At 45.7% G+C, this 27,057-nt stretch overlaps 1 protein-coding gene across 1 annotated transcript; it reads right to left on the bottom strand.

The window, feature by feature from the left end:
• Positions 1-122: 122 nt before the first annotated feature.
• TXNDC5 (thioredoxin domain containing 5) lies at positions 123-27,057 on the bottom strand. Its single transcript, XM_028737759.2, has 10 exons — positions 26,739-27,057; positions 22,325-22,474; positions 19,713-19,818; positions 18,715-18,811; positions 16,755-16,870; positions 11,160-11,246; positions 9,895-10,038; positions 8,570-8,652; positions 4,506-4,635; positions 123-512 (listed from the first exon to the last, which is right to left on the bottom strand). Exons 1-10 carry the CDS (start codon positions 26,942-26,944, stop codon positions 390-392), a joined length of 1,242 nt encoding a protein of 413 aa, XP_028593592.2. The 5' UTR covers positions 26,945-27,057; the 3' UTR covers positions 123-389.

Raw genomic sequence — 27,057 nt, 5'->3', positions numbered from 1 at the left:
TGCAGTTTTGCAAAGGTCCAGGCATGTAGTAAGTTCGTAACTGATGTAAACTGCCATCATCTACCAGGCCCCCTTAATTTTAACCTTTCCTTACTGGTTTTAGATACAAATAGGCAACTGACTACCAGGACAAAATGGAAGTTCATTAACACAACTAATAATGAAAACTGTTTCCAATTTGAACTATGATTGCTTGTTGTAAGCTTCCCTTAAGCTCAGCACAGTAGGGCTTTAGAGGAAACAAACACACACAGGGATACCACATTTTAGTACATTCAGTTTCCCAAATGACCACTATTGGAAATCTGGTACCAGCACACCTTGATTCAACTCCCTTGTTTACTGGACAGACACAGCTTGAGGAGCAGTATCCAAACAGATGATGTTTTCTACAGTTCATCCTTTGCTTGCCCCAGGACAAAGTTGTGCAGTGTTTCAAGATCTCTGGCTCCAGTGTGCTCAGTGACTTTTTCCCCACCACGGAAAAGCATCAGTGTTGGGTAGCCACGAACCTTCATAAGGAGAGAAAAGAATGTAGGTGAGAAAGCAACTGCAATCCTGTATGTCCTGACTCAAAAGTAGAAGGCTCTTCCATATGGCCAGTTTATAGTGGGCATGGCACTGCTTGGAATCTCTCTTTTTTTTTTTTTGTGGTGCCCACATATTATCTTTGCCAACCTGTACTTCCCCCACCCCCTCCAGATTTCCTCTTTAGAAAAGCTCAGAACTTAAAACAATCTGTTATATATATTATGTCATTGCTGGACGGAAGGGAGTTTCAACAGGTGGCCTCATGTTCATAACATGAGCAAATTAGCAGAAGGCCTGTAATAAGACAGAGTACCGTATTTTTCGCCCTATAAGACGCACTTTTCCCCCTCCAAAAATGAAGGGGAAATGTGTGTGCGTCCTATGGAGCGAATACAGGCTTTCGCTGAAGCCTGGAGAGGGAGAGGGGTCGGTGCGCACCGACCCCTCTCGCTCTCCAGGCTTCAGGAGAACCCCAGCGCCAGCCCCACAAGGTCGGGGGACAGAGGGAGGCGGAACGCCGCCATCCCGCTGTCTCCCGAAGTGGTTTGGAGGCTGACGGCGGGGAGACCCCACCGCGAGCCCCACAAGCTCCGGGGACAGTGGGGAGGCGCAGCGCGTCTTCCCGCTGTCCCCGGACCTGATCTGAAGGCGGGCGGCGGGGAGAAGAGCGCTTCTCCCCACTGCCTGCCCCGCAAGATCCGGGGACAGCTGGGAGGCGCAGCGCGTCTTCCCGCTGTCCCTGGACCTGATCTGAAGGCGGGCTGCGGGGAGAAGAGCGCTTCTCCCCACTGCCTGCCCCACAAGCTCCGGGGACAGCTGGGAGGCGCAGCGCGTCTTCCCGCTGTCCCCGGACCTGGTCTGAAGGCGGGCGGCGGGGAGAAGAGCGCTTCTCCCTGCTGCCGGCCCCACAAGCGCCTGGGGGGAAATAATTTTTTTTTCTTTATTTCCCCCCAAAAAACTTGGTGCGTCCTATGGGGTGAAAAATACAGTAAGTAGTTGGGGTTGCTTAATCTCCTGAGTGGAAGGTACGCTTATGCCAATTGTTCTGTAAATTAAGATAATCTCTCTCTTCAAACGTTCTCCAACTTTAGCTTAAAGCACCTCAAGAACTGCTCGTATTGCTGAGGAGTATTAAATTGGGCTTTAGTCTCTTCCTTCTGTTTTTCAAGCTTCGCCAAAGGCCACACTATATGTATATATATGTATATGTATATATATGTGTGTGTGTGTGTGTGTGTGTGTACACACACACACACACACACACACACACATATATACACACATTTAAACCACTCTGATACCACTTCAAACCTTTAATGGCTTCCCCCAAAGAATTCTGGGAGGTGCTGAGAGAGACGCTGCTGGGCACCCATAATCTGGGGCCCAATTCAGTGCCAGTGCTGGTTTAAATGTGTAGTGTGCATGTGGCCCAAGAGTCTCCTCCCTCCTCCGGCAGGAGGAAGCCCCTGGTGCATGGAGCTGTCAGAGATTTGTGAAAAGAAAAAAGCAGCAAGAGGCAGTAGGTATCTCCATACAGCAGGAAGGCACCCCCTTCCTTGTTGCTTCCTGCTTCCCTTCCCACAAACTTCTCATCAGGACTGATTTGATTCCCTCCTCCTCATCTCTCAGCAACACAACTGGATTGCAAGGTGCTTTAAGTTGAAGTTAAACAACAGCTGGAGATAGCCAGGAGAGGGCAAATACCTTTAACATACAGAGAACATATTCAACTCCCCCAGCCCTGCCAGAAAAGTGGTCCCCATCAGTATGTAGTTTAATTAGGAAAAGGTTTCTGGTCAAGCACGGTCAGAATGAAGGAGCTTGGTCATGATCAAGGCTACACTGAGAACTCTGTATGTGCAGTGGGGCTTTGGAGATTACCTCCTCCATTTTCAAAGCGTCCCCACAGCCACACCCTAAATTCAGTACAGTACAGTGGTGCCTTGCAAGACGAAATTAATTCGTTCCGCAAGTTTTTTCTTCTTGCGAGTTTTTCGTCTTGCGAAGCACGGTTTTCCATAGGAATGCATTGAAAATCAATTAATGCGTTCCTATGGAAACCGCCTTCAGACCAGGTCCGGGGACAGTCTATCCCCCGACCTCTTCTGAAGGCTGGGGGGGGGGGGGACAAGGGCTTTTCTTCCCACCCCCAGCATTTTAAAAAAACCCGGGACAGCGGAGGACTTCTCCGCTGTCCGGGGCGATTTAAAAGCCCCTGGGAAGGCAGGCAGGGGGGACAAAGACTTTTGCCCCCCGCCAGCCTTCAGAAGAGGTCCTGGACCTCTTCTGAAGGTGGGCGGGGGGCGAAAGTCTTTGCTCCCCCCCGCCTGCCTTCAAAAGCCGTCCGGGACAGCGGAGAAACGCGCTGCCTTTCTCCGCTCTCCCGGGAAGGCAGGCGGGGGGAGCAAAGGCTTTCGCCCCCCCGCCCGCCTTCAGAAGAGGTCCAGGACCTCTTCTGAAGGTGGGCGGGGGGCGAAAATTTTTGCTCCCCCCCGCCTGCCTTCAAAAGCCATCCGGGACAGCGGAGAAACACGCTGCCTTTCTCCGCTCTCCCGGGAAGGCAGGCAGGGGGGAGCAAAGACCTTCGCCCCCCACCCGCCTTCAGAAGAGGTCCAGGACCTCTTCTGAAGGCGGGCGGGGGGCGAAAGTCTTTGCTCCCCCCCCGCCTGCCTTCAAAAGCTGTCCGGGACAGGCTTCGCGGACCTCTCTGCAAGCAGCGGGAGTGCTCCCGCTGCTTGCGGAGAGTTGCCAGCATGCCGAAGCCTGCGTGCGCTGAGATCAGCGCGACCAGGCTTCGCGGACCTCTCCGCAAGCAGCGGGAGCGCTCCCGCTGCTTGCGGGGAGTTGCCAGCATGCGAAGCCTGCGCGCGCTGAGATCAGGGGGGATCAAAGACTTTTGCCCCCCACCGGCCTTCAGAAGAGGTCCCTCTTCTGAAGGCCGGCGGGGGGGGCAAAAGTCTTTGCTCCCCCCCCCCGCCTGCCTTCAAAAGCCGTCCGGGATAGCGGGAAGCGTTTCCCTGCTATCCCGGACTGCTTTTAAAATGCTGGCGGTGGGGAGCAAATCCTTTCGGCCCCCGCCGCCTTCCTGGACCTCTTCTGAAGGCCGGAGGGGGGGGGGGAAAGGCTTTGCTCCCCACCACTAGCATTTAAAAGAGGTCCCCGGAGATTTCCCTATGGGCTTTCTTCTTGCGAAGCAAGCCCATAGGGAAATTCGTCTTGCGAAGCAACTCGCAAACAGAAAACCCTTTCGTCTTGCGGGTTTTCCGTCTTGCGAGGCATTCGTCTTGCGGGGCACCACTGTAGTACCTCCGGTTATGTAACCCTCTGGTTACGTAAACTTCGGGATGCGAAAGTGGCAAACCCGGGTTTTGCTTCATGCACAGCAGCAGTCCTCAGGTTGCGGAAACCTTGGGATCCGACCATACCTCCGGAACGGACCCTTTCTGCAACTGGAGGTACCACTGTAGTTTCAGAACCACATCTGACCACACATAGTGCGGTTAAGCAGGTACAACAAGCACATTATGTAGAAACTCCTCAGCTTTAGCTCATGTCTTTTCACACAAGCCATAGTGAAAAGAGTCTGTACACATTCTTCCCTGTAGCAGACACTAGTTACCGTATTTTTCACTCTATAAGACGCACCAGACCACAAGACGCACCTAGTTTTTGGAGTAGGAAAACAAGAAAAAATAAATCTGAATCTCAGAAGCCAGAACAGCAAGAGGGATCGCTGTGCAGTGAAAGCAGCAATCCCTCTTGCTGTTCTGGCTTCTGGGATAGCTGCGCAGCCTGCATTTGCTCCATAAGACGCACACACATTTCCCCTTACTTTTTAGGAGGGAAAAAGTGAGTCTTATAGAGCAAAAAAAATGGTACTTTGGAATGTTAACTGTAAACCAAGCAGCCACACACTTGCAATTTCAACAATTAAGCAGAAACACAGTATAAAGTCATCTAGCTTCCATACTTACGGAAAATCTATTGCAGACATTGCGTTCCATGGTGCAGTCAACTTCTGCTATCTTGACATCTACTGGTCCTGGAAAGTTCTTTTTTGAGAGATTCTCCCAAGTGGGAGCCAGGTTTTTACAATGACCGCACCTGGGGGGAGGGATTAGCATGAAAGCATATATCATTTTTTAAATAAATAAAAAATCCCTATGTTGATTTCAATATATAACAAAGGTTTGTTTCTTTTAAGTAGCATTTTTAAAGTACGAAACAATACTTTTCAAGCCAGAATCTCAAATAAAAAGCACAAATTAAGAAAAATCATGAGACATTGGATCATTTTCAATAGTCATACGACACCAAAAAACACTGAGTTGTATCTACTTCAACCATGCTTAGGCAGCACTCGTTCATCCAAAAATTACAAATAACACTTTGTCCCACATTTGATGAGGCAAGGCTCGGCAAAAGGTCAGGAAGAGCCCCTGCCCTCCTCATTCCTTAGGAGGGTGCAGGTCTCCTTGAAGAGCAGCACGAGACTCTACTGCTTTCCAAGGGCTTTGTGAAAGGGACGGAGACAGCAATAAACTTAATTTTGGCTACCAATTTAAAGGGGGGAAACCCCACTGATAATTCATCTTTTTCTGTTGTGATGTAAATGTGCCCTCCTCTAACAACCTAGGTTTCCTTAAAGTTGGGGAGATGATGTCTCATAGTCATCAAATTAGGAAATAACGTACCATTTGAGCAAACAATTCTGAAGCCACAGCCCTAAACCCACCTATTGCTAAGTAGGTTCTTGCTGAATTCAATGAAGCAAATGTCCTCAGAAACTCAGAAAGCAATAAAGCAAGGTTTCCACCTCTGACGTGTTGTTTATACAACAGTGAGGCTAAAATTCAAAATATGCTACTATCCATCACTTCTCAAAAAAGCTCAAAAAAGATGGTGGTGTTTTTTAGAGGAGGAGTAGGAGTGTCTTTGTTATTCTAGAAGTAGGTCTATTTCAAAATCACAACTCTAGCACAGCTAGTGCCCCAACCCTTTAAGTTACCTCGCCAGAAAAACCTAAGATTTATTCCTCTGTTGCTGGTCCATTCTTGTTGTAACAGATTCATAAATTTAAAAATTGCCTCCATAAACCAAAGAGGGTCCAAATATTGTGAGGTTATATATGAGGAAGTGGCTAGGTTACCGCTTTCCTCATTTCCTCCCTGCATCCCATAACTTGCCTGGCAAGCAACAGAATTATCTTAAGATGCAGCAGAGTAACCGGGCAAGTAGTGGGATGGTTAATGTTTTCTGCCAATCCAAATGCCCATCTAATGTTCCAGTCACATTTGCATAGGGGCAGATGCAGGATTGTGTTTTGCAACAGACCTGCTTCCCGTGGAACACCCAGTCTGTGTTATGTAACAACATGGCATGCAATCCAGTCACAAGCGAAGCACTTTGATGCTCCACTGATGCTCCACTGCAAAGAGTCTAAACACTTACTAAATTGTGGCCACAGCATGTCCACAGTAAGCTGCTCTGGAATAAACCTGCAAACCAACTCGGTGCATGAATATACTATCCCTGTTATTATAGCAAACTGGCAGCCATCAAGCTGAAATCAGCCTATGCACATAAATCAATTTTTGATCTATCACTGCTGTGACATTAAGTTCCGCACTACTTTCCCAGTCAGTAGCTGATTCAAGGCACTGCTTATAAAAATTTTAAAAACCTGCTCCCTGCCTTAGGAAACAAAAGGAATCATTTTTAAGGTCTCTTACTATATACAGGGTGTGTATTAAGAGGGCTACTGACCATATGTACTGAAAACTATTAAGATGAGATGGGCTTTTTACTTGTCGTTCAGTTTAATGTTAATATTTACTTAAAACAAAGTAAAGGGCAAAAGGAGACCTCAGAGAACTAGCGGTTGCTTAGCCAAACATAAAACAGCTGACATGCAAGAGAAAAAGGTCAATTTGTATACAATGAACTATAATTGTGTACACAATTTAGCTGGCCAGGAATAGGCTACTGGCTATTTGTGTAGTAAACATTAGCCTGAGCTGAAGCTTTTCATGGAAACAACTTGTTGCCAAATGAGAGTGGATTTGGTCAGGTGGCATTTAGAATATCTTTAACGCAGCCCTCACTTTTGGATATTTAGCATCCTTGTGGCATGGCTCTTTTTAGAATGAAGTCAGGAGAGAATGGAAGCTATATTTGGAATGCAGCTCTGCTCTAAGATTTGCAGAAGAGCTCAGTGAATTCTACAGGTATCTCCTCTCTTTCACATGTATTCTTCTCACCTGTAAATAATTAAGACCAGACCAGTTTCCCCTAATGCCATTCATCTAAGTGCCACCTGCTAAGTGGCAGGCTTGGTGGGTGAATTGCACAGGGACAACCTACGTGTCATATTGCTAACAACTTTCCCAAACTCCAGGGTTCCCTACTATCAGCAATAGCATAGGATAAGAAGACGGGAAGTCTCCAGGAGCCAGCAAAGACACCACAGGACAGTATGGTGGAGCTAGCACTGCATGAGATCAAGAACCGAACCACTTCCATAGTTAAATAAATTTTCACATCCATGCTTGGCCATCAAGTCACTAGGTGGTCTTCAGCCAGTCTCTGGGCCGATCCACACACCATATTTATCACGCAACGACTACAGCAAGCACACATCTGTCAGTAAGTCACCACCGATCTAACAGAACTTTTGCCTGGCAATTTTGTTTGCTGTGATGTGAGTGGAGAAGTGGGGTATAACTCTAACAACTGAACTTTAGTCCATCAGACAGAACGGGTTGGTTCTTGACTGTGTCATTCTTAGACTGGGTGAAATCAGTTGAGGAACCAACTCAATGTTTTTCAATATAAGCAATTCATATTTCAGTGTAATGAAGCTCTGCGAAACTGACTTACATGTATGTGAACCAGACCCCAACCTCATAGTACTGATTGTGTACCTATGGCAATTAAATCAGATCTGATACCCCTCCCCCCCAATAAAACATGCTTAAACCTCTGGGGTTCTATGTAGCATGAACAGAAGAATTCTTTTTTAGCATCAGCTTAGGCAGGATCGTATGTTATAAAGCAAGACGTACAAAATGTCATACATGCAAAATCTTGAGACTGTTATGGCCTGAAATCAAATACATCCAATGCAAAGGCCTGGGAACGAGTACATTAGGAGGACAATCTCAGGAGGATTTGGGCATGTGTAAAATGTATTTTTAAAGATTTGAGACACGAATCAAAGTAGAAGAGGAAGAAGGGCAAGGAAAGTAGAACTTTCCTCTCCACCACAGCATAACACAGTAGAGAGGAAAGGGAGGAAAACAACTTCCTCTCTGGCAATCACTACGGTGCTAAGGCAGCCATTTCTCTGACCACTGCAACACTGCGCTAGCAGGAGAGGAATATCTCTGTCCTCTCCAGTGGAAACACAGTGCTTTCTCTGCATTTCAGGGAGCCATCTCTGAAGAGCAGAGAGAGTGGTTTTCCTGTGCAACTGCAGGAGGGGAGGATCTTCGCAGCACGGCATTGCGATAGAGAAGATACCCCCTTGCTTAACTTTCAAAGGCACCTCTCTTTCCTCTTGCGCACCACCACTGCTAGACGCAAAGTCCTTTCCGTTTCCTGACCGGTAAGACCTCCCAGCAGTTGCAGCATGAAAGAAAGAGGAGAAGCCCTTCTGCAACAGGTAGAGGTGCTGCCATTGGCTAATCTGACAGGGGTAGGCGGACCTCTTCATGCAGTTTGCTAGGCCTGATTTAGCATGTAGACTCTAAACAGCCAGCAAATTAACGGTCTGCCAGGGGTACCTCCAGCTCATCTCTAACAAGACAAGGAGGCAAAGAATACCTCCCAGATGGAATCTAGTTTACACTTCTGGATAAATGCTACCAACAGGTAAATAAGGTCACAATTATTCTACTCTAAAGGCGGAAATAAGTAAGCGAGGAGAACGACGGCAGCAACAGCACAGAAACAAAAAGTTCAAATGCCTGCAATCTATTGTCTATTCACTTCATTTGTTGATCTAGCAATCAATAAAATCCTCATGCAGAAAACTTACCATGGAGCGTAGAACTTAATGAAGGTGATCCCCTGAGACACTTCTTTATCAAAGTCTTTTTCAGAGAGGGAAAGGACTTTGCCCTGTCAAAGGAAAGGGAGGTGAAAGTCAAGCGGCTTCAAACATACTTGGAAGTGATACAAGTCTCTCGCCACTGCTATGATGTTGTATTAAGAAAAAGGGGTGCATAGAGGAAGCCATGCCACACATATATGACAAATGCCACAGTGTGGAGATTTCCCAATCTCTACCCAATACATGAGGCTTTTCAATACATCCCGAGTTTGCTTCCCCCTCCACAAAGCACCCTTGGTGGGCCAGGCCAATTGTTTTCCCTGCAGTTCATCTACCATCAGGTGAGAGCCATTGGAAGGGGGAAAAGGGTGGCACTCAGAGACACAAATGCAGCTACAGTCACTGAGGAGCTAATTAAAAGCAATCTGCGCAAGCACTCCTTGAAAATCCCTCATATGAGTACTGCAGCCTAAATGGACATCACTATCATTTTAATTTTCTGGATTCAAATTCCTTGTTCAGCACCTCCTGTTTTATTTTAGTCCCATCGTCCCCCTCCATTTGCTCCCTGCCTTCTTGCTGTGCCAACCCAAAACAGGGCAGAATCTGATCATGACTACCTCTGTCCTGGCAACAAGCTGTGATGTCACAAGGATGGTGACTTAAGTGAGAAAGGGGCTACAGGAAATGTAACATATACCATCCAATAGGAAGGGAACACCTCTCTATTTAGCTACATATATTATCTATCCATATATTATCCTTAAACACAAAAGGATGAGAGGCCAGGAACCATTTCATTCAGAAACGAACCTGATATACACAGTATAGCGACATATGTACGTATGTTTGTGCACGTTTACATGAATGCACAGCTCCCTGTGCACAGCAGTCAACACACACTTTTTAAAAAGCAACAACAGCTTTATTGCAAATTCTGATCAAGTGTTATAACCAGAACCCTAGTGGAGGCATGACAGCAAAATCGCAAGAATAATTTTTAGAGTTTGGGAAAAACATTTAAGAGGTATTATTTAGGACATGGGTAGGCAACCTAAGGCCTGGGGGCCGGATGTGGCCCGATTGCCTTCTCAATCCAGCCTGCAGACGGTCCGTGAATCAGTGTGTTTTTACATGAGTAGAATGTGTGCTTTTATTTAAAAGGCATCTCTGGGTTATTTGTGGGGCATAGGAATTCGTTCATTTATTATTATTATTTTCAAAATATAGTCCAGCCCCCCACAAGGTCTGAGGAACAGTGGACTGGCGCCCTGCTGGAAAAGTGTGCTGATCCCTGATTTAGGACTTACCTCTTCTTCTGGAGTTGCTTCTCTAGGTGGTGACGGTGCTTCTGTAGGTTTAGCATCTCCTGAGGCTTCTTTGGCGTCTTTTAGCTGGGATTCTACATATTCTTTCAAAGAGTCCAAATCTCTCTTTCCTTTATATTGGTCAACCTACAAAACAACAACGACAACATGTGAATTATTTAGTTTAGCAAACCTTTCTTGAATTCCCGTTTGAAGATGTTCACGTTTAAGCACTCATTGCTACATATCTATATCATCCTACCAATTCATTAGCTTGGTTTATTGAATTCCACAGCTTAAGTTTTTTGCTTTTTGCCAAGAAAGAGATCCTTGCAAATCTTAATGCATCTTGAGTAACAAAGTGAGAGTTTCAGTAAGTTAAGAGTTCCTTATAAAAAGAATATAAAACTTTGCATTTCCCCTATTCCCCCCCCCAAAAAAAAATTTCCACCTACCTGTCCACAAAAAAACAAAACAAAACAAAACAAAACCACCCTGTGAGGAAAAAGCAGCTTCAAAATTTCTGGAAATTTCACATCTCTGTCTAGAACCCTGAGTTAGCAGGATTCTAAAAGGTGTGAGGAGCTTCAGTGAGTATAGGAGGCCCTGAACACAAGGGAACTTGAAAGGAGCTGTGCAACTACTGGGGGAGCGCTAAAGGCACGATCCATGCAATAATAATATTCTTTATACCCCACCCATCTGGTTGGGTTTCTCCAGTCACTCTGGGCAGCTCCCAACAAAATATTAAAAACACGATAAAACATCAAACATTAAAACCTTTCCTTAACAGGGCTGCCTTCAGGTGTCTTCTAAAAGTCAGATAGTTGTTTATTTCCTTGACATCTGGCAGGAGGGCGTTCCACAGGGCGGGCGCCACTACCAAGAAGGCCCTCTGCCTTCAGCTCCTTTTAAAACTTGTGTCGCCCCTTCAAATGAGCAATAACTGAACAGGAAGGGCCAGGAATTAAGGCAAGTGCTCTGAAACACCTCCTCTGTGAAAACGGGAGCTCAGTAGTGGAGGCTGGAGGTATTTTATATATGTGTGTGTTTGCATTATATTTGTGTGTGTGCATAAAACGACATGTTTGTTCTACTCGGCATTTCCCAGCTCCTATGACCTGTGGCTACATTAAGATTCACTTTCACAAATTACACCATCGGGCGTTCACAGTCCATTCCAGGGCAGGCCTGAAAGTGACGTAATCAATCCCATCACATAAACATAGGAAACGGAATAAAAGGGGCAAGTTTCATAATAACCTCACCTTCTCTCCTCCTCTGAACCAAAGGAGGGTTGGGTAACCGCGCACTTGGTTTTCCGAGCAGACTTCATTATGTTGTGTGCAATCCACCTGAAACACCACACAAGTATCAAGTAAAAAGGCCATTGTGAATTTCACAAAGTAAAGGTATAAGCTGTCAGCAGGTGCGCTGAAATATTTAACTCTCGCTGCTGTGCAAAAAAGAGAGAGAGAACTGCTGAAGGGTGTCACCATGATTACATATATAAAGAAGCTAAACATACTGGGCCCATTTCCCTGCCCATGGGGTTGCATCTAAAAAACCACAGAACGAAAGAAGAGGAGACCTGGGACGAAGGGATGAAAACATGCTATAAACTAAAACGAAGTAAAAGGAGTGATAATAAAACCTGAAAAATATAATCAAAGGAAATGAATTTGGGGGAGGGGAATGCAAGAAAACATATGAGGTCATATATGTAATGGGGAAGGAGTTCCATGCCTTAGAAGCTGCAAGAGAGACAAAGTGCATAGCTAGAACGGACAGCTTAATAGGTTCGATGAATGGAAGGACCCAGGAGGAAAACAGAAAGCAGGAGTAGAAATGTGGAGAGACGCAAAAAAGACTTGTGGGGCCAATAGACGACGCCAGTGAAGATAAAAACACAGAAGAGGAATATACAGAGGTGTAACATGATTGAAACACAACCAAACAAAAAGTTAAATGAGCAGAAGAGCTGGGAATGGAGGGTAGAGTTTTGAGAAGAGTTTTAAGTAGAGAGACGGGGAGATTGGTGAGGGAAGCATTACAATAACCCTTGCAGCATAAAAGGGAGAGTATAAGGGCTTAGGTAGAACCAATTGATCAGTGTGTGTGTGTGTGTGTGTGTGTGTGTGTGGTGCTTTTAAAAAAAGTATTATAAAAGAGAGAACCGACAGACCTCAGCTAGAGCAGTAATGTGAGCCAAGCAAGAGAAAGAAGGATCAAAGACAATGCCCAGCCTCTTAACTTGCTGAGAAGACTGAAGAGTGAAGTTGCTGACTGAAAGAGAAAGAGAAGGGGAAAGGTGATTTAAGGGGAAACATGACAAATTCCATCCTTTGTATACAGTGTTTGCGATAATGATCCAACATCCCAGTAGAAGACAGTTGGAAGCATTAGACAGACTGGTGTTAGGAGGCAGTATTGGCTCTGAAAAGCAGGTGCTGGAAGCACAAAACAGGGGAGGGTCCTTGCCTTCATGGCCAGCTTTAGGTTTCCTGAAGGCACCTGGCGGGTCTCCCTTGGAAACAGGGCTGCTGGGCTAATGAACACTCAGGCTGACCCAGCAAGGCTCTTGAGATGTTTTTTTGTAAGGGGGAAGAAAGGAACACAGCGAGAAAGGAAGAGAAAGGCAGAGTTGGACTGCACCGTGTAACAAAAGAATTTCAAGAGTAAGAGTAAATAGGCCAAGGAAAGGACTTAAGGACTGAGCTCAGCAGACACCAGTTCAGAGAGGAAACTGAGAAAGAAGAGTGCCATTAAAGGAAGCTTTAAAAGGACAAGTCACGATGGGAGGGAAGCCAAGAAAGGAGAGTTATCAACAAACCCCCAAATAACGCCGAGGACTAAGGAGCAGAGAGGGATCAACTGTATCAAAACATGAGGCAAGATCAATGAGAGCAAGAGGGTTTTATATAGGGCCGTCTCAATAGAATGCAGATGTTGAATACCAGCCTGGAAAAGGAACTGTTGTAAAAAGAAAACGTGGGTGCTGTTGTTCAAGTACTTTGGATAACAAAAGAAAGATAGAAATGGAAAGGAGGTGAGGGGTTCAAAGGGGGGTTAAAATAAAAATGGGGAACCACAGGGCAGGATTTACCTAACAAGCCGTGTCAGTGGAAGCCCTGAGCAAGGAAGCAACAGGGCACTTGTGCAACTGGGCTCCCCACTCCTGCCCTGCCCTCAAATAGGCTCTGGGGGCATTGGGAGAAGACAGAGCAAGTTTAAAGCACAACAGGGAATGGTGAGAAGAAAGTTAAAGGCTGAAAATGGAACAAGATTCAAACGATACTCTGGTTTCTCTTCAGATCGTATAAATAGAATTAGAGAGGAAAGAACAGATGGAGTATTTGTTGTGGAAAAAAGGAAGGAAGGAAGGAAGGAAGGAAGGAAGGAAGGAAGGGGGGTACTGGGTCAAAAGGACTGAAGGAAGAAGAAAAGCAACAGAAGGAAATGAAAGCAGAGAAGATGGGTAAAAAACAGTGATGATGATAATGATGATGATGATGATGATGATGAAGAATACAGGCAGAACTAGAGTGTAATGAACAGCAGAAATCGATAAACTATTGGACAAAATTATTACAAGAAACTGATGAAGGGACAGCAGAGGAGAAGGATAATGATGAGCATGAAGTAGGAAACCGATGCTAGAAGGATGGAGAAGTTGAAGACTGAAGAAAGTGAAAGAAGTAAGCTTGGTTAGCAGAAGGATAAGATGAAAGCATTAAATTAGAATTAAGTCAAATTTGGTCCAGGGGCATCCAGGAGCTCTGACCCAGAAGCAAAAGGAGCATGAGAAGGAAGAGAAGAAAGGCTAAGGTGCCTGGGGTAAACGTTGCAGAAAGAAGAGCTCCTGTTCACTGCTCCATTCAGCCAGCCCCTCTTCCACTCTGTTCCCTCATCTCAGTTTTCTCCCAGCTTTCAGTCAGCATTTGTTGCCTGCTAAGCAACAAATGAAAGCTGTTAGTCCCCTCTTAGGGTTCCCCACCACCATCATTTTTTGGGTGCTTCTGCAAAAACTGGGGGGTTTCCTAAACCTGCAGCTATTGCAGGGTGGTTTATGTATTTATTTAAACCCCTTGTTTACCTGCCTTTCCTCATCAAAAGCTGTGCATGAGTGGCACTGCTTTGGCGGCATAAGCAATGGCATGCACAGCCATTCGTAGGGAATGATTAGACAAGGTCTAAGATGCAAACAGCAGAATGGATGGGAGATGCGAGAAGTGAGAGTGGCAGAATGAGGGAATCAGAGAAAATGCCGAGCACAAATTTATCAGAATGAGGGTTAATTTGTAAAGTGAAACCAACAGGAATAAGAATTGGAAGGGAAGAAAGGAGGAAAGTAAGCCAGTACTGTACTCAAAAGTCGGACGGGGATGAACAGGATGGTGATAGATCACAGCAGCCCACAAAGTAAAAGGAGCAGTGAAAAGAACACACACAATTAAACTACGGAACTCACTGCCACAGGAGACAGTGCTGGCCACCAACCTTAGATGGCTTTAAAAGAGGATTAGGCAAATTCAGGGAGGATATCAAAGGCTACTAATGATGGCAATGCTCTGCCTCTGTTGCTGGAAACCAGGGGAGGGGAGAGTGCTCCTGTGCTCAAATTCTGCTTGTGGGTTTATCACGGGCATCTGGTTGACAATTATAAGAACAGGATTCTGGATTAAATGGGCCATTGGCCTGATCCAGCAGGCTCTTCTTATGTTGGAAACAATAGATAAAGGTAAAGGGTAAAGGGACCCCTAACCATTAGGTCCAGTCGTGACCGACTCTGGGGTTGCGGCGCTCATCTCGCTTTATTGGCCGAGGGAGCTGGCGTACAGCTTCCGGGTCATGTGGCCAGCATGACTAAGCCACTTCTGGCGAACCAGAGCAGTGCACAGAAACGCCTTTACCTTCCCGCCGGAGCGGTACCTATTTATCTACTTGCACTTTGACGTGCTTTTGAACTGCTAGGTTGGTAGGAGCAGGGACCGAGCAATGGGAGCTCACTCCGTTGCAGGGATTTGAACCGCCGACCTTCTGATTGGCAAATCCTAGGCTTTGTGGTTTAACCCACAGCGCCACCCAAGAGATAGAAGAGGGGGAATCAAGAATCTGGAACAAGCAAGAAGATGAGAACAGATGACTTGCCACTACAACCTTCAAGGTGGGAGGAGTGAGAAAAGGCTAGTGAATGACTTAAGAAAGAGCATCCACGGCAGCAGTCAACTGGAGAGACTGGAAGAGCAAGAAGAGAGAGAGAAAATTCAGAGGAAGAAACCAAGTAGTGTGGCTTATTCGATAGCTGCAGGAAAGTAAATGAGAATGAGAATCAAGGCAAACCAACACCAACATGACAAAGAACTTAAACTAAATTGGGATGACGAGGACAATGTGCAGTAGGGCCAGCACTGAGAGCAACACTACCAGCTAACCAGCGTGAAATAAGGGGTGGGGAAACGGAGACGTCAGAGAACAGCAGTCCAAACACCTTTGAAAAGCAAAATTGCAAACACTTCGCACAGTGGCCTGGTTCCAGAGGAACAGCACAATCCTAGCCCGGACTTTACCCAGAAGTAAGTCCAATGGAACTCAATGGGGCCTATTCCCAGGTAAACGGGGTTAGGATTACATCCGAAATCCATTACACTTTGTAGCTCCATTGAAATCAATGAGGAAAGTTAAGTTTCGGCAAGTTTAGATCCAATTGATTTCAGTGGGTTTAAAGTGTAACAGGCTTGGTGTGGATCCATCTCAATATTTTTGAAGGCAGGCAGAACACTTGTCTGCGTTGCTTTCAACAAGCATTTATTTGCCCCCTTCCAAACTTGCTCTTGGTTTAGAAATACAAAATGAAAATATTGATTTTTTTTTTAAAAAACCCCACACAAAATAAGTATCAGACTTTCCTTCCAATGTCATGTGCAGTTTGTCTCCCAAAAGACCCCGAATACTTTATTTCGTCTAAACTATTAACCGTGCACCCAGTTGAACATTTCAGGCTGGGAGAGCAATCTTTTCCACCAGAAAGCTAACAATATGACTACACTCCTGTTTTTATAGTTAGCTGAAGTTGTTCCAACACCCACACACATCTGCCTGAAGATGGAAAGAAGGGCTCCATCATCATAAAAGTAAGCTGTAGGGACCCTGCCTTTTCCTTCTTTAAAATAACAAGGCCCTGGTATGGCTATATTCCTATTAACCACTCATTCACTTGCCCACGAAGAGTAAGAATCCGTCCTGTGTAAGCAGTTTGCTACTTACTGTTTCTGTAACAGATAATTTGTTTGATTTTGCTGTTAACTGTCCTGATTTTTACAGTGGTACCTCGGGTTACATACACTTCAGGTTACATACGCTTCAGGTTACAGACTCCCGCTAACCCAGAAATAGTACCTCGGGTTAAGAACTTTGCTTCAGGATGAGAACAGAAACTGTGCTCCAGCGGCACGGCAGCAGCGGGAGGCCCCATTAGCTAAAGTGGTGTCTCAGGTTAAGAACAGTTTCAGGTTAAGAACGGACCTCCGGAACGAATTAAGTACATAACCAGAGGTACCACTGTATTTTTATGTTATTTTTTAAAATGTGGAAAGGCCGGGTACAAATGTTTTAAATGAGTAAGCTGCCCTGTGACATACACACAGGTAAGATAAATATTTTGTGGGCAGGTTCCAGCAAAACAAGCAAGGCACCAGATTTTTTTTTAAAAACCGAGATGTTCAAATGGACTGCCAGGAGTATTATACCGCAGAGTAAATGAAGTTAATTGCAGGTTAATGGAGCAAACAGCGTTCTCCCATCATAGATGTTACTGTCCAAGTACATAATGTTCAATTTAAGGCCTTGTAAACGAAGCCTACCTTGCCGATCTTGGCAGTCCCCGAATTTTCAAGGTGCTGGGCCAACTGCTCCCAAGTTGGCGCCAGGGCCTTGCAGTGGCCACACCAGGGGGCAAAGAATTTGATAAAGTGATTGCCTAAAAACAAAACAAAACAAGGCGTATGTAAATAAACAGGGCTCAGTTCACTCATTTCAGCAGTGATTAAGTATCTGTCTTTATGCAGACAAACAACACTTGAAGGTGTACTGCTACTCTTTGCCATGACTGGGTTTCCAATCTCAAGAGGTGGGGATCCTGATCCCAGCATCACACAGCTGCCCTGTGTGAAACAGGGGGCTCGCTCCCACCTGTAGCTCCCAGTCACTTCCTCCATACGTCCCCAAGCATAACCACTTAGAAACCTTGGTAAGATAAGCAAGGTAACCTTGCCTGACCTTCTTCCCCAATCCCCTCTCTACTACACTGTAGTCAAAAACTTCATGCAGCACTTTCCTTTTTTTACACAAGGCTACTAAAGGTAAAAGGTAAAGGACACCTGGAAGGTTAAGTCCAGTCAAAGGTGATTGTGGGGTTGTGGTGCTCATCTCACTTTCAGGCTGAGGGAGCTGGCGTTTGTCCACAGACAGCTTTCTGGGTCATGTGGCCAGCATGACTAAACTGCTTCGGGTGCAACGGAACACCGTGACAGAAGCCAGAACGCATGGAAACGCCATTCACTTTCCTGCCACTGTGGTACCTATTTATCTACTTGCACTGCCATGCTTTTGAACTGCTAGGTTAGCAGGAGCTGGGACAGAGCAACGGGAGCTCACTCCGTCGTGGGGATTCGAACCACCAACCTTCTGACCGGCAAGCCCAAGAGGCTCAGTGGTGTAGACCACAGCGCCACCCATGGCACAAGGCTGCTAAAGCATCTTGATTCCAAAATGTTTCCTCTAAAACGTCATCTCCTCTGAGTCTTGCAAGCCTCGAGGTTATCAGCAGGTGAAAGGTTATCAGATGGACTTTTTGGAGTTCTCAGTGGAGAAAGTTTGTTGGAGGTGCCAGAACAACAAGGATGGGAAAAGGCCTTTCCTTGAACCACTGGGTCTGAAGAAGGCTCAGAGCAATCTCCACCTGCCCTGGACGTATGTTGGCAAGCATCAGGTCCTGGGTAGCAACAGGTTAACAGCCGAGTTCTGAGGATTACAGTTCATCTTAGTAAGCTGAACGTAGGCCTTCTGCCTCCATAAGGACACAAAAGGAGCCACGCTGGATCATCCCAAAGACCCATCTAGTCCAGCATTCTTTTCTTACAGTGGCCAACCAGATGCCTATAGAAAGCTTGCAAGGAGGACCTGGCTGCTCACAGCCTCTTCGCTTTCCCCTTCACACAAACCAGTGAACAAGTCAGGAAGTCTTCAGTTGCATCCGAACTGGGAAACTATGGTTTATAGCTTTGGAACAATGCAGGGCACGATGCCAACATCCAACCACGGTTTCAGGCTTGCTCTGAAACCATTAACTAAAACCTTCCTGATTTCATAGAAACACAGAATTGTAGAGTTGGAAGGGACTACGAGGGTCATCTAGCCCAACCCCCCCTGCAGTGCAGGGATCTTTTTGCCCAATGTGGGGATCAAACGCATGGCCCCAAGATTAAGAATCTCATGCTCTACCAATTGAGCTGTCCTTTGTTCACTTGCCTACGTGAAATGAGCTGTTGTAGTGGCTACATGCAGAGGGCATGAGGTTGATTTGTAACTTGGCTTCAAAACTTGGGATATGAACATTCAAAACATGGCAAGTGTCATTAGTTTGCAATGTTTGAGCTGTGACCCAGGAACTCTCAAGATGAAATCTCATTTCTGCTACACAGATTCATTAGATAGCCTATTCATTATGGGATACTGTACCACTGTTACATAAATTTATTAAATATAAAGAGCATTTTTTTTTTTTTAAAAAGGAAGGATTTGCAGCAATAACTATCAAGTTACCTTCTGCAACATGCGTTTTGAAATTAGCTGATGTGAGCTCATATAGACCCTGCTTCGATTCCGGGTCTTTGGGAGACTCTGGTTCAGACTTCTTCTCCTATCATACAAAGGAAAATTACATTAACAACGCTATTGTATCTCAAGACAGACACAGCTGGTTATATAGCTGCATGCATAATGAAACCGCAAGTATAAGTTTGTGGTTATACTCACAACTGCAAACATGACAACACTCGTTCGCATTTTCAGATAAAAGTACACACCTATAAGCTAAAGTGCTATATACACATTCGTAACAAAACTCATGCAACCCATCCAAATGTAACTACTTCTTGCATGGAATTATTCCCCCCCCCCCCACACACTGTATGTTATGTCTGCAGATCAATAAATTTTATTTTCCTAGAGCAACAAATGAGAGGCAGCCAACTTTCAAAGAAAAAAACAAAGCAATGCTGGCAGCAGAAGCAGCAGCACTGAGGGCATGTTGTGGGGCTGCAGGGTGAGAGTGTGTGTGTGTGTGTGTGTGTGTGTGTAAAGCTCTAAGTTCAACCACTTTACTTCCTTAGCCCACACCTAACCAGGAGAGCTTGCATTTGGTTCAGTGTAGGAATGAAGGATAAAAAAATAATAATACCCACATTCAGCTACCATTTCCCTTCAATGTGAATGGCATTGGTTTTTAAAAACATGGACATTATTGATGGCTGTTCATCACTGCCCAGCTCAAATCATTAAAGGAAGAGGTAGGATAACACAAGGCCCCAGACCTTCATCTTGTCCAATTTTAGACACATCACATCCGTTCTTTATTTTCTAACACATTCTCTAAGGGGGGAAATGCAAAACGTATGGCCTTCTGGCCTTCTATGGGCTCCCCTTATAATTCAGCAACTGATATGCTGTATTTGCACTCTTTTAAAAACAAACAAAAAACAATTTGAATGGCATTTTATTTTGTGTCTCCTGAAAGAAGGAAGGACTCTTTGATCACTTACAGCAGGTTCTTCTTTTAGTGTCTTCAGCATCCAGTTCTCCAGCGACTGAAAGTCTCTAGGTCCCTGGTATTTTGCAGCTTCTTGGCCTGGTCTAAGCAGTTTCAGGCTGCAAATGCAAGACAACAAATGCAAATGTTTTAAAGGTCATGCGATGTCGAAACATTCTGAAAACGACTGTACTTTTCCCGTCATGTCCCAGCTCAGAGAACCTTCCTCAGGGTGGTCTCTTTAATCCTAATTTTTCACAGTTGTGTTGATTTCAGTAGCATGGCACTAGGCTTTCCAAGGTCACAATTTCTCTGCAAAAACTGAAGACAGCTTCAAATCTAACTGTGATGCAGATAGTTTGAATGCCCTTTCACTGCTGTGAAAACGTAACAGTATCACCTTCTGTACCCAAAACAAACTATAGATTAGCGCCTGTGACGTCACTAGCATATTTGCACCTCCACCCAAACAATTCATGGAGCAGTTCTGCAACTGCTTTAAAATTGCTTGTGTTGCTTTTTCTTGGTAATGTCAAGGGCAAAAAAAGGTAAAGGACCCCTGACTCTGAGGTTGCGGTGCTCATCTCGCTTTACAAGCCGAGGGAGCCAGCATTTGTCCACTGACAGTTTTTCCGGGTCATGTGGCCAGCATGACTAAGCCGCTTCTGGCCAATCAGAGCAGCGCACGGAAACGCCATTTACCTTCCCGCCGGAGCGGTACCTATTTATCTACTTGCACTTTGTTTGGCATGCTTTCGAACTGCTAGGTTGGCAAGAGCTGGGACTGAGCAACGGGAGCTCACCCTGTCACGGGGATCCGAACTGCTGACCTTCTGATCAGCAAGCCCAAGAGGCTCAGTGGTTTAGACCACAGCACCACCTGCGTTTACTGATATAAACTCTGCTTATAAACACACACACACGTATATATTTGAGGACAGCATGCCTGAAACATAAAGCGACAGAGCCAATCGCATGTTTAAACTTGCAAGATATGTATTACAAGCCCAACTGCAAGGCTAGATTCTCACACTACAAGTAAAGAGCCCATTATGACTACTGTTGAATGTTACACCTGTCTTCTTATGAAACCTTTGATATCAGCATATTAAGAAATCTAAAGTGAAAAAAACGTTAAGAAACTTAGGCCAGAGGCTCATCACTATCTGCCCATACACGTCGAGTGAGGAGTCCTGGTTACCTGCCGTTTGCCAATAAAGCGTTGGATAATTCACGGCAAGTATGAAATCAAGAACCTGCCGACCTCATGCAAATTCAGCCTGCCCAGGCTGTGGGTATATACGCCCCACAACAGGGAAGAGCTCATCAAAGAGAGGCTATATCTGCAGAATCATCTAACAGGCTACCCTTGCCAAGAAGCTTCCAGGGTGTCGTCAATTAGTTTCTTCCTGGTTTAGCAAATGAACACAGGCCTTGGAAAAGGAAATGCTCAGTAATTACTATACCAGATGAGGTGTGGTCCTCTCGCCCCAACCTACCGGAGCAATTCAACCACCTTCTGCTAGCTATAAGACCTTTGCATCACCTTGGCACATTTGCACAGCTGTTCCTCTTATCCATGCACAGGCAAACATATGGGTGTGCTCACTGCACTTTTCATTAAAACCCAAGAGGAGCAAGGAGGAAACAGAAACAGAATGTTGGAAGGTTTTCAGTGCTAGTACTCCTCAGTCTAGATCCACTGAAGTTAATGAGCATGGCTAACGTAGGTTTATCAATTTAAATGGGTCTACTCTGAGCAGAAGCTAGTTGAATACAGCCCATTGCTTTTATTTCCTTGTGCAAATATGTATGTACATAATCCCATGGTACAGTCCAATGGCACATAAGCCCACCAACCACGCTGAAGCTAAGCAGGTCTGGGCAGTGCCTAGGAGAGGCATTTTCTGGCTTCGCGGTTTTTCCTGCATCATGATTTTTGCCATTGCCTGCTCTTGTGGTTCGCTGTCCCCTGAATGAGGCAGGTGAGAGCTGAGCCAGCAGAGTTAACAAGGGCTGCAGGAATCGAGAGAAGCACTGGCTGACTTCAGTGTTCCCCACATAGTGATTTTTGAATAGCACACAGACACAGACACAGACAGAGAGACACATCATGATTCAAGATATATTGCCAGGGTCAAAAATTATGAAACTGATGTCACGATATGGACATCAAACCAGTTTTGGATGATATATTGATATTATCACCTAGCCTAAGTGCCTAGATGGAAGATTTCCCAAGAACCTCATAAATGCTGCCTTGAGTTCCATAACAGAACAAAGGCAGGATATTAATTTAAGAAAATAAAGCAACAATATTAAGAGGGCTTTTTTAAAACAATGACTGTGATTGCTACATGGGCTGCTGCTAGGTAGAAGGTCTGTTCACAAAACAGGGGAAAAGAGGATTCTGGTCCTTCCCAGAAACAGAATCTAATGTATAATACACAATACAGTACATTCCATGCACTTGGCAAAAAAGACGAGCCTGCTGACATTTAGCATTTCACCACAATGCTACACTATAAGCACTCAAAAGCAACCGCCCCCCTCATGCTGGCATGGGCCTTAAGGAGATACGCAGAACAATTAACGGATGCAACGTTAATGCAACTTTAAACGTACGTTGGGTACCCTCTGACACTATACTCAGAGCACAGTGGCGTATCCGCAGTGCAGTCCACTTTGACGACATAGACCTGTGGATCTTCCATGCTGTTGTACTTGTCTGCAAGATCGTTCCATGTTGGCTGCAGGCGCTGGCAGTGCCCACACCTGGGGTAAAAAAAGAAGAAGATTAATGAATTCATTTTCCTTTGTTACAGGGAATACTGAAATCATCTGCATATGGTTTAGAATCTCCATTTTCAACCACGCAGAAGCCCGGGAGCTGGGCTTTGGTCCGATTTCAGGTTTCACAGTTGATGTTTTTCAAACCGTGTTCTGGGGAAGCACTCAGGTTCCTTGGAAGCTTATAGGTATTTTCAATAATGGCCGGAAAGATTCTCTAAAAGATTTCTCATCTCCTGTTACTGATGGGGTGCCACCAAGGGAGTGTACTTGATGCAATCTTAGTTCACGCGAGTTAACAGTGTTGAGAAATGATATATAGCCTAGAACATCCCAGAAACCTCAGCATCTTGCAAGAATTCCATGAGAGACAGCAGTTTTCCTGCACAAAACTTGATACAATGGAAAGGACTCCCAAAATGTGCAAACCGCTGTATCTAGCAACTAATGTGCCTCAAACATTTATTATTACTACTATTATTAATAATTACTTTTGACAAACACTCAGCAGTTTTAAGCATTTGTTCTGACATTAGTTAGTTACTTGTTCAAAGAGATGAAGAGTGTGTCTAAAGTACTTCTTTGGATCCCAAACATAATAATGCTGCTTTGAATAAGAATGCATTTCAACAGCAAACAGTGTGAATGTTGAAGAAAATCATCAAGTTGATGTGAAGTTCAATCAAGACCAGGCTTCCTCAACCTCGGCCCTCCAGGTGCTTTTGGCCTACAACTCCCATGATCCCTAGCTAGCAGGACCAGTGGTCATGGATGCTAGGAATTGTAGTGTCAAAACATCTGGAGGGCAGAGGTTGAGGAAGCCTGATCAACACCATCACTGGACAAGAAGCATCAGGTATACTCTGTAAAACCTCCCAATGTAGTGTAGGAAAGGCACTTTTCTTTAACCTCACAATATGTGTCACCCTGACCTTAATCCAGGATATCTATAAGTGGTTAGGAGCTCAAGCAGACCAATTCCATCTCCCTCCATTTTCTTCTATTTTTTTTAAACCGATACTGTCAACATTCCACAGGTCCTAGAAATCAAAATTGAGCTGCTTTAGGGCTTCCCAACATTTCTTTTTATTTTACAAAGTAGTATCCATTTTCAAAGACTTCCCCCAAGTGTGCAGAAATCATCCCTTTATTTATAGTCGGCCTGTTTTACTTCCACACTGATTGGTGCAAGACCACACAAGTCTGGCATTACTGTATTGTGCATTAGAGAGATGTATAGTCCACTCATTCCTTTCCCAGGGTTCCTTTGTCCCCGTCAGAGCAATTTTGCAAAGGCCAAAGCTCACATTATGATTTACCCTCTAGCAAGCCAGCTTGAATGAATTGATCAATTATGGTCACAGACCTAGATGTGTACCCAGAAGCATCTTGGAAAACGAGGGAAGACCATGAACTCAATGACTGGGGTGTGTGTGAGTATGTGTGTCACATAATGACTATTTGCAAATGTTACAACCAGTACGGGATCACTTGCACACATAGGGAAATTCCACCCCCACCCCACCAAGTGTCCCTCTGGCTACCACAAGGCATGTGTGGAGAAAGACAAAGGATAATTAATCTTTTCATGCCTCAAGTATAACACATAATGCAGGTGTGCAACACCTGTGGCCTTCCAGGTGTTGCTAAACTCAAATCCTAGCATCCTTGACCACTGGCTATGATAGCTGGGGCTGATAGGACTTGGAAGTCCAACAACTCCCTGGTTTCCCATGATAAAGGGAAATTTCCCTGTTATGAAGGTGGGGAAACCCAGATTGCACATCTCATGGCAGAAGAAATGCTCAAGTTCTGCCTTTATAACAATGAGCTGTATATGTGAAGACACCCACAGAAGACGCCTATTTGTATTGCAGAAAGAGGAATTGAAAACCTCTGGATTACAGTGGTACCTCAGGTTACATACGCTTCAGGTTACAGACTCCGCTAACCCAGAAATAGTGCTTCAGGTTAAGAACTTTGCTTCAGGATGAGAGCAGAAATTGTGCTCCGGTGGCGCGGCGGCAGCAGGAGGCCCTATTAGCTAAAGTGGTGCTTCAGGTTAAGAACAGTTTCAGGTTAAGTATGGACCTCCAGAACGAATTAAGTACTTTACCTGAGGACTCAACACAGTCCTCATTTGGATGAAGGGGGCAGGGGTGGGAACACCAGGAGAAAGCCTGTGCTAATGTTTCATGTTTCCCCCGTTTATCTTTCTAGCTATAAACTCACATTTGAAGTGGGGACACACAGGAGACCAGAGATACTACTGGAGCTAAAGGGGGCAACCTGACTAGGCCATTGCTAGCTACTTGAAATTGCCCCCCACATAACCCAAGTGGTGACTAAGCTCCTGATCTGCAGCGCAATTCCTACTAGGAGTCTACCCCTTTAAAAATAAAAATTTAAAGTCAGTTCAGTGCTGATTGAAGACTTCTCAATTATTAAGATGGTTGGGTGACGCCAGAAGTCTCCTGCTTTGCCTTGCCAGGAGCTCTGTACAGATCAACACTTCCTATATTAACATCTCAGAGCAAGATTATCTGTGCATATAGACTCTGTCTCAGAAGGAGCTCTTTCTATTTACCTTTTTCTTTGCCCTGAGGCACAGACCTAGGAAAGATGTGAATTCTTAATTAGCTGTTTGCATTTACTGCAGAAGCTTCAGCTGCCTTAAGAGAAAGTAGCTTGGAAACCACTTTTGCATGGGCTTTATTTGAGGCCTATGCAACACTGCTTATGAATTTTCAGTGAGTAAAAAAATTAATTTTATTAATGATAGAGCTGAGACCTGCCAGTAAAACAAGTTCTGGCCCGAATTCTAGTAGAGCTAGGCTCAAATTAAAGGAGGGGAGGAGAGGGGAAAGAGGTTAAATGCTATGTCCTGCCGTTTTGTTTAGATTCCGGGTGGGTGTGGGTGTATTTTGCTTTGTCTTTGGTCAGTTAGGACCTGTGAATGGCATCCAGCAATGACAGACTTATCTGCAACAATGGAAATGATTTTTCTATGGGTCCTTTGTATGCCTATGAAAAGTTGAACAAAAAAAGTATAAAAGGCACAAATACTTCCCTCCATTAGTTTTCCCTTTACTCTCTATTTAATGTTAGGCCAGATACATATTTTTTCAGTTTCTTTTTTAAGACACTTGAAAAACAGCAAAGCTTTTTTAAAAAAATAATGTAGGCAAAATACTAAAACTTTCTGTAGGCTGGCAATGTGTGAACGAATCTGCAACCCTGAAGTTGCCATTTTTCTATTCACAGAAGTTGTCTCTGCAATCTTCTGCGTGCCTCCACTCCAGAATGTACACTTCTCACATGCATAGCTCATTTGTGTGCGCAGTTACCCGACTTCTGTGCTGGTCATCGCGTGAGCAAACCTGCACTTAAAATGCACGCACAGATAAGTGATGAGCTACTTCGGGTATTACAGCTACCAATCGATCCGACATAACTTGCCCCATGAACTTCTTCATTTAGCAACCTAAGAGCCCTGCCCACCTCGTCTCAACATCCTGTTCTTCTTACCAACCAGATGCCTGTGGGAAGCCCAAAAGCAAGACCTGAGCGCTGATAGCCCTCTCCTGACTTGCCCATCCACCCCAACGACCCACTTTCAGAGGCACACTGCCTCAAGACAGGTACCAACATGGCTAGTATTTATACCCTGCCGGGTCCCACGGGCGAAGGGCAGCTTACGGTAATGCCATTAAACTCTCTCTGGGGACAGAGGGTAAAAGTCACAAGTGGGGGCAGGCTGCAGCAGCTACTTCTGCAGGGAAAGAAAACCTCCTTGCGGGTTTCCTGCCCCTGAGGTGGTAGAGCACCTGCTCTCTCCCCAACCGCACCCAGGAATAATGATAGGGCGCAGAGGCAGCACAGCTAGATTAACAGAATCATAGGACTGTAGAGTTGGAAGGGGGCCCAGGGGGGTCATCTAGTCCAACCCGCTGCCGTGCAGGAAGATGCAGCTGTTCCAAAAAGAGGGGGCTGCTGCTGCGAGATCCCGCCAACTTCTCCACAAATAGAGACTTTTTAAAAGACCCCTTTGGACGCGTGTGCGCGTTTGGGGAGGCAGTGGGTGGAGGGTGATGATGGAGGAGGAGGAGGAGCTTCCGCCGCCCCCCACCCCAGCCGGCTGGACCCCCCGCCCCAGCCGCCCTCCGGCCCGCCACGTCAGCGGGAGGAGCAGACCTGGGCGCGCGCCCACCCCCTTCCCTTTCCCCAGGCCGCCGCCGCCGCCGCTCACCACGGGGCGAAGAACATGACGAAGTGCGGCGCGCTCTGGGCGCCATGGCGCAGCATCTCGGCGCTGTAGAGGTGCCGCGCGTGGGGGTCCGCCTCGCCGCCCGCCTCCGCCCCCTCGGCCCGAGCGGGGCCCGCGCCTAAGGAGAGGCAGCCGAGCAGCAGGGCCAGGCAGGCCGTGGAGTGGTGGGAGGAGGAGGAGGCGGCCATGGCGGCGGTGCAAACGGAAAGAGAGCGAGGAAAGAAGGAAGGAAGAAAGAAGCCGGCCCAGGCCACGTCTCCCCTCCCGGCCAACTCCGCCTGCTGCTGCTGCTGCTGCTCCC

This window comes from Podarcis muralis, chromosome 8, assembly GCF_964188315.1.
Source record: "Podarcis muralis chromosome 8, rPodMur119.hap1.1, whole genome shotgun sequence".
NCBI lineage: Eukaryota > Metazoa > Chordata > Lepidosauria > Squamata > Lacertidae > Podarcis > Podarcis muralis.
The sequence above is the reverse complement of the archived record's forward strand: the minus strand, read 5'-3'. Positions and strand labels throughout refer to the sequence as shown.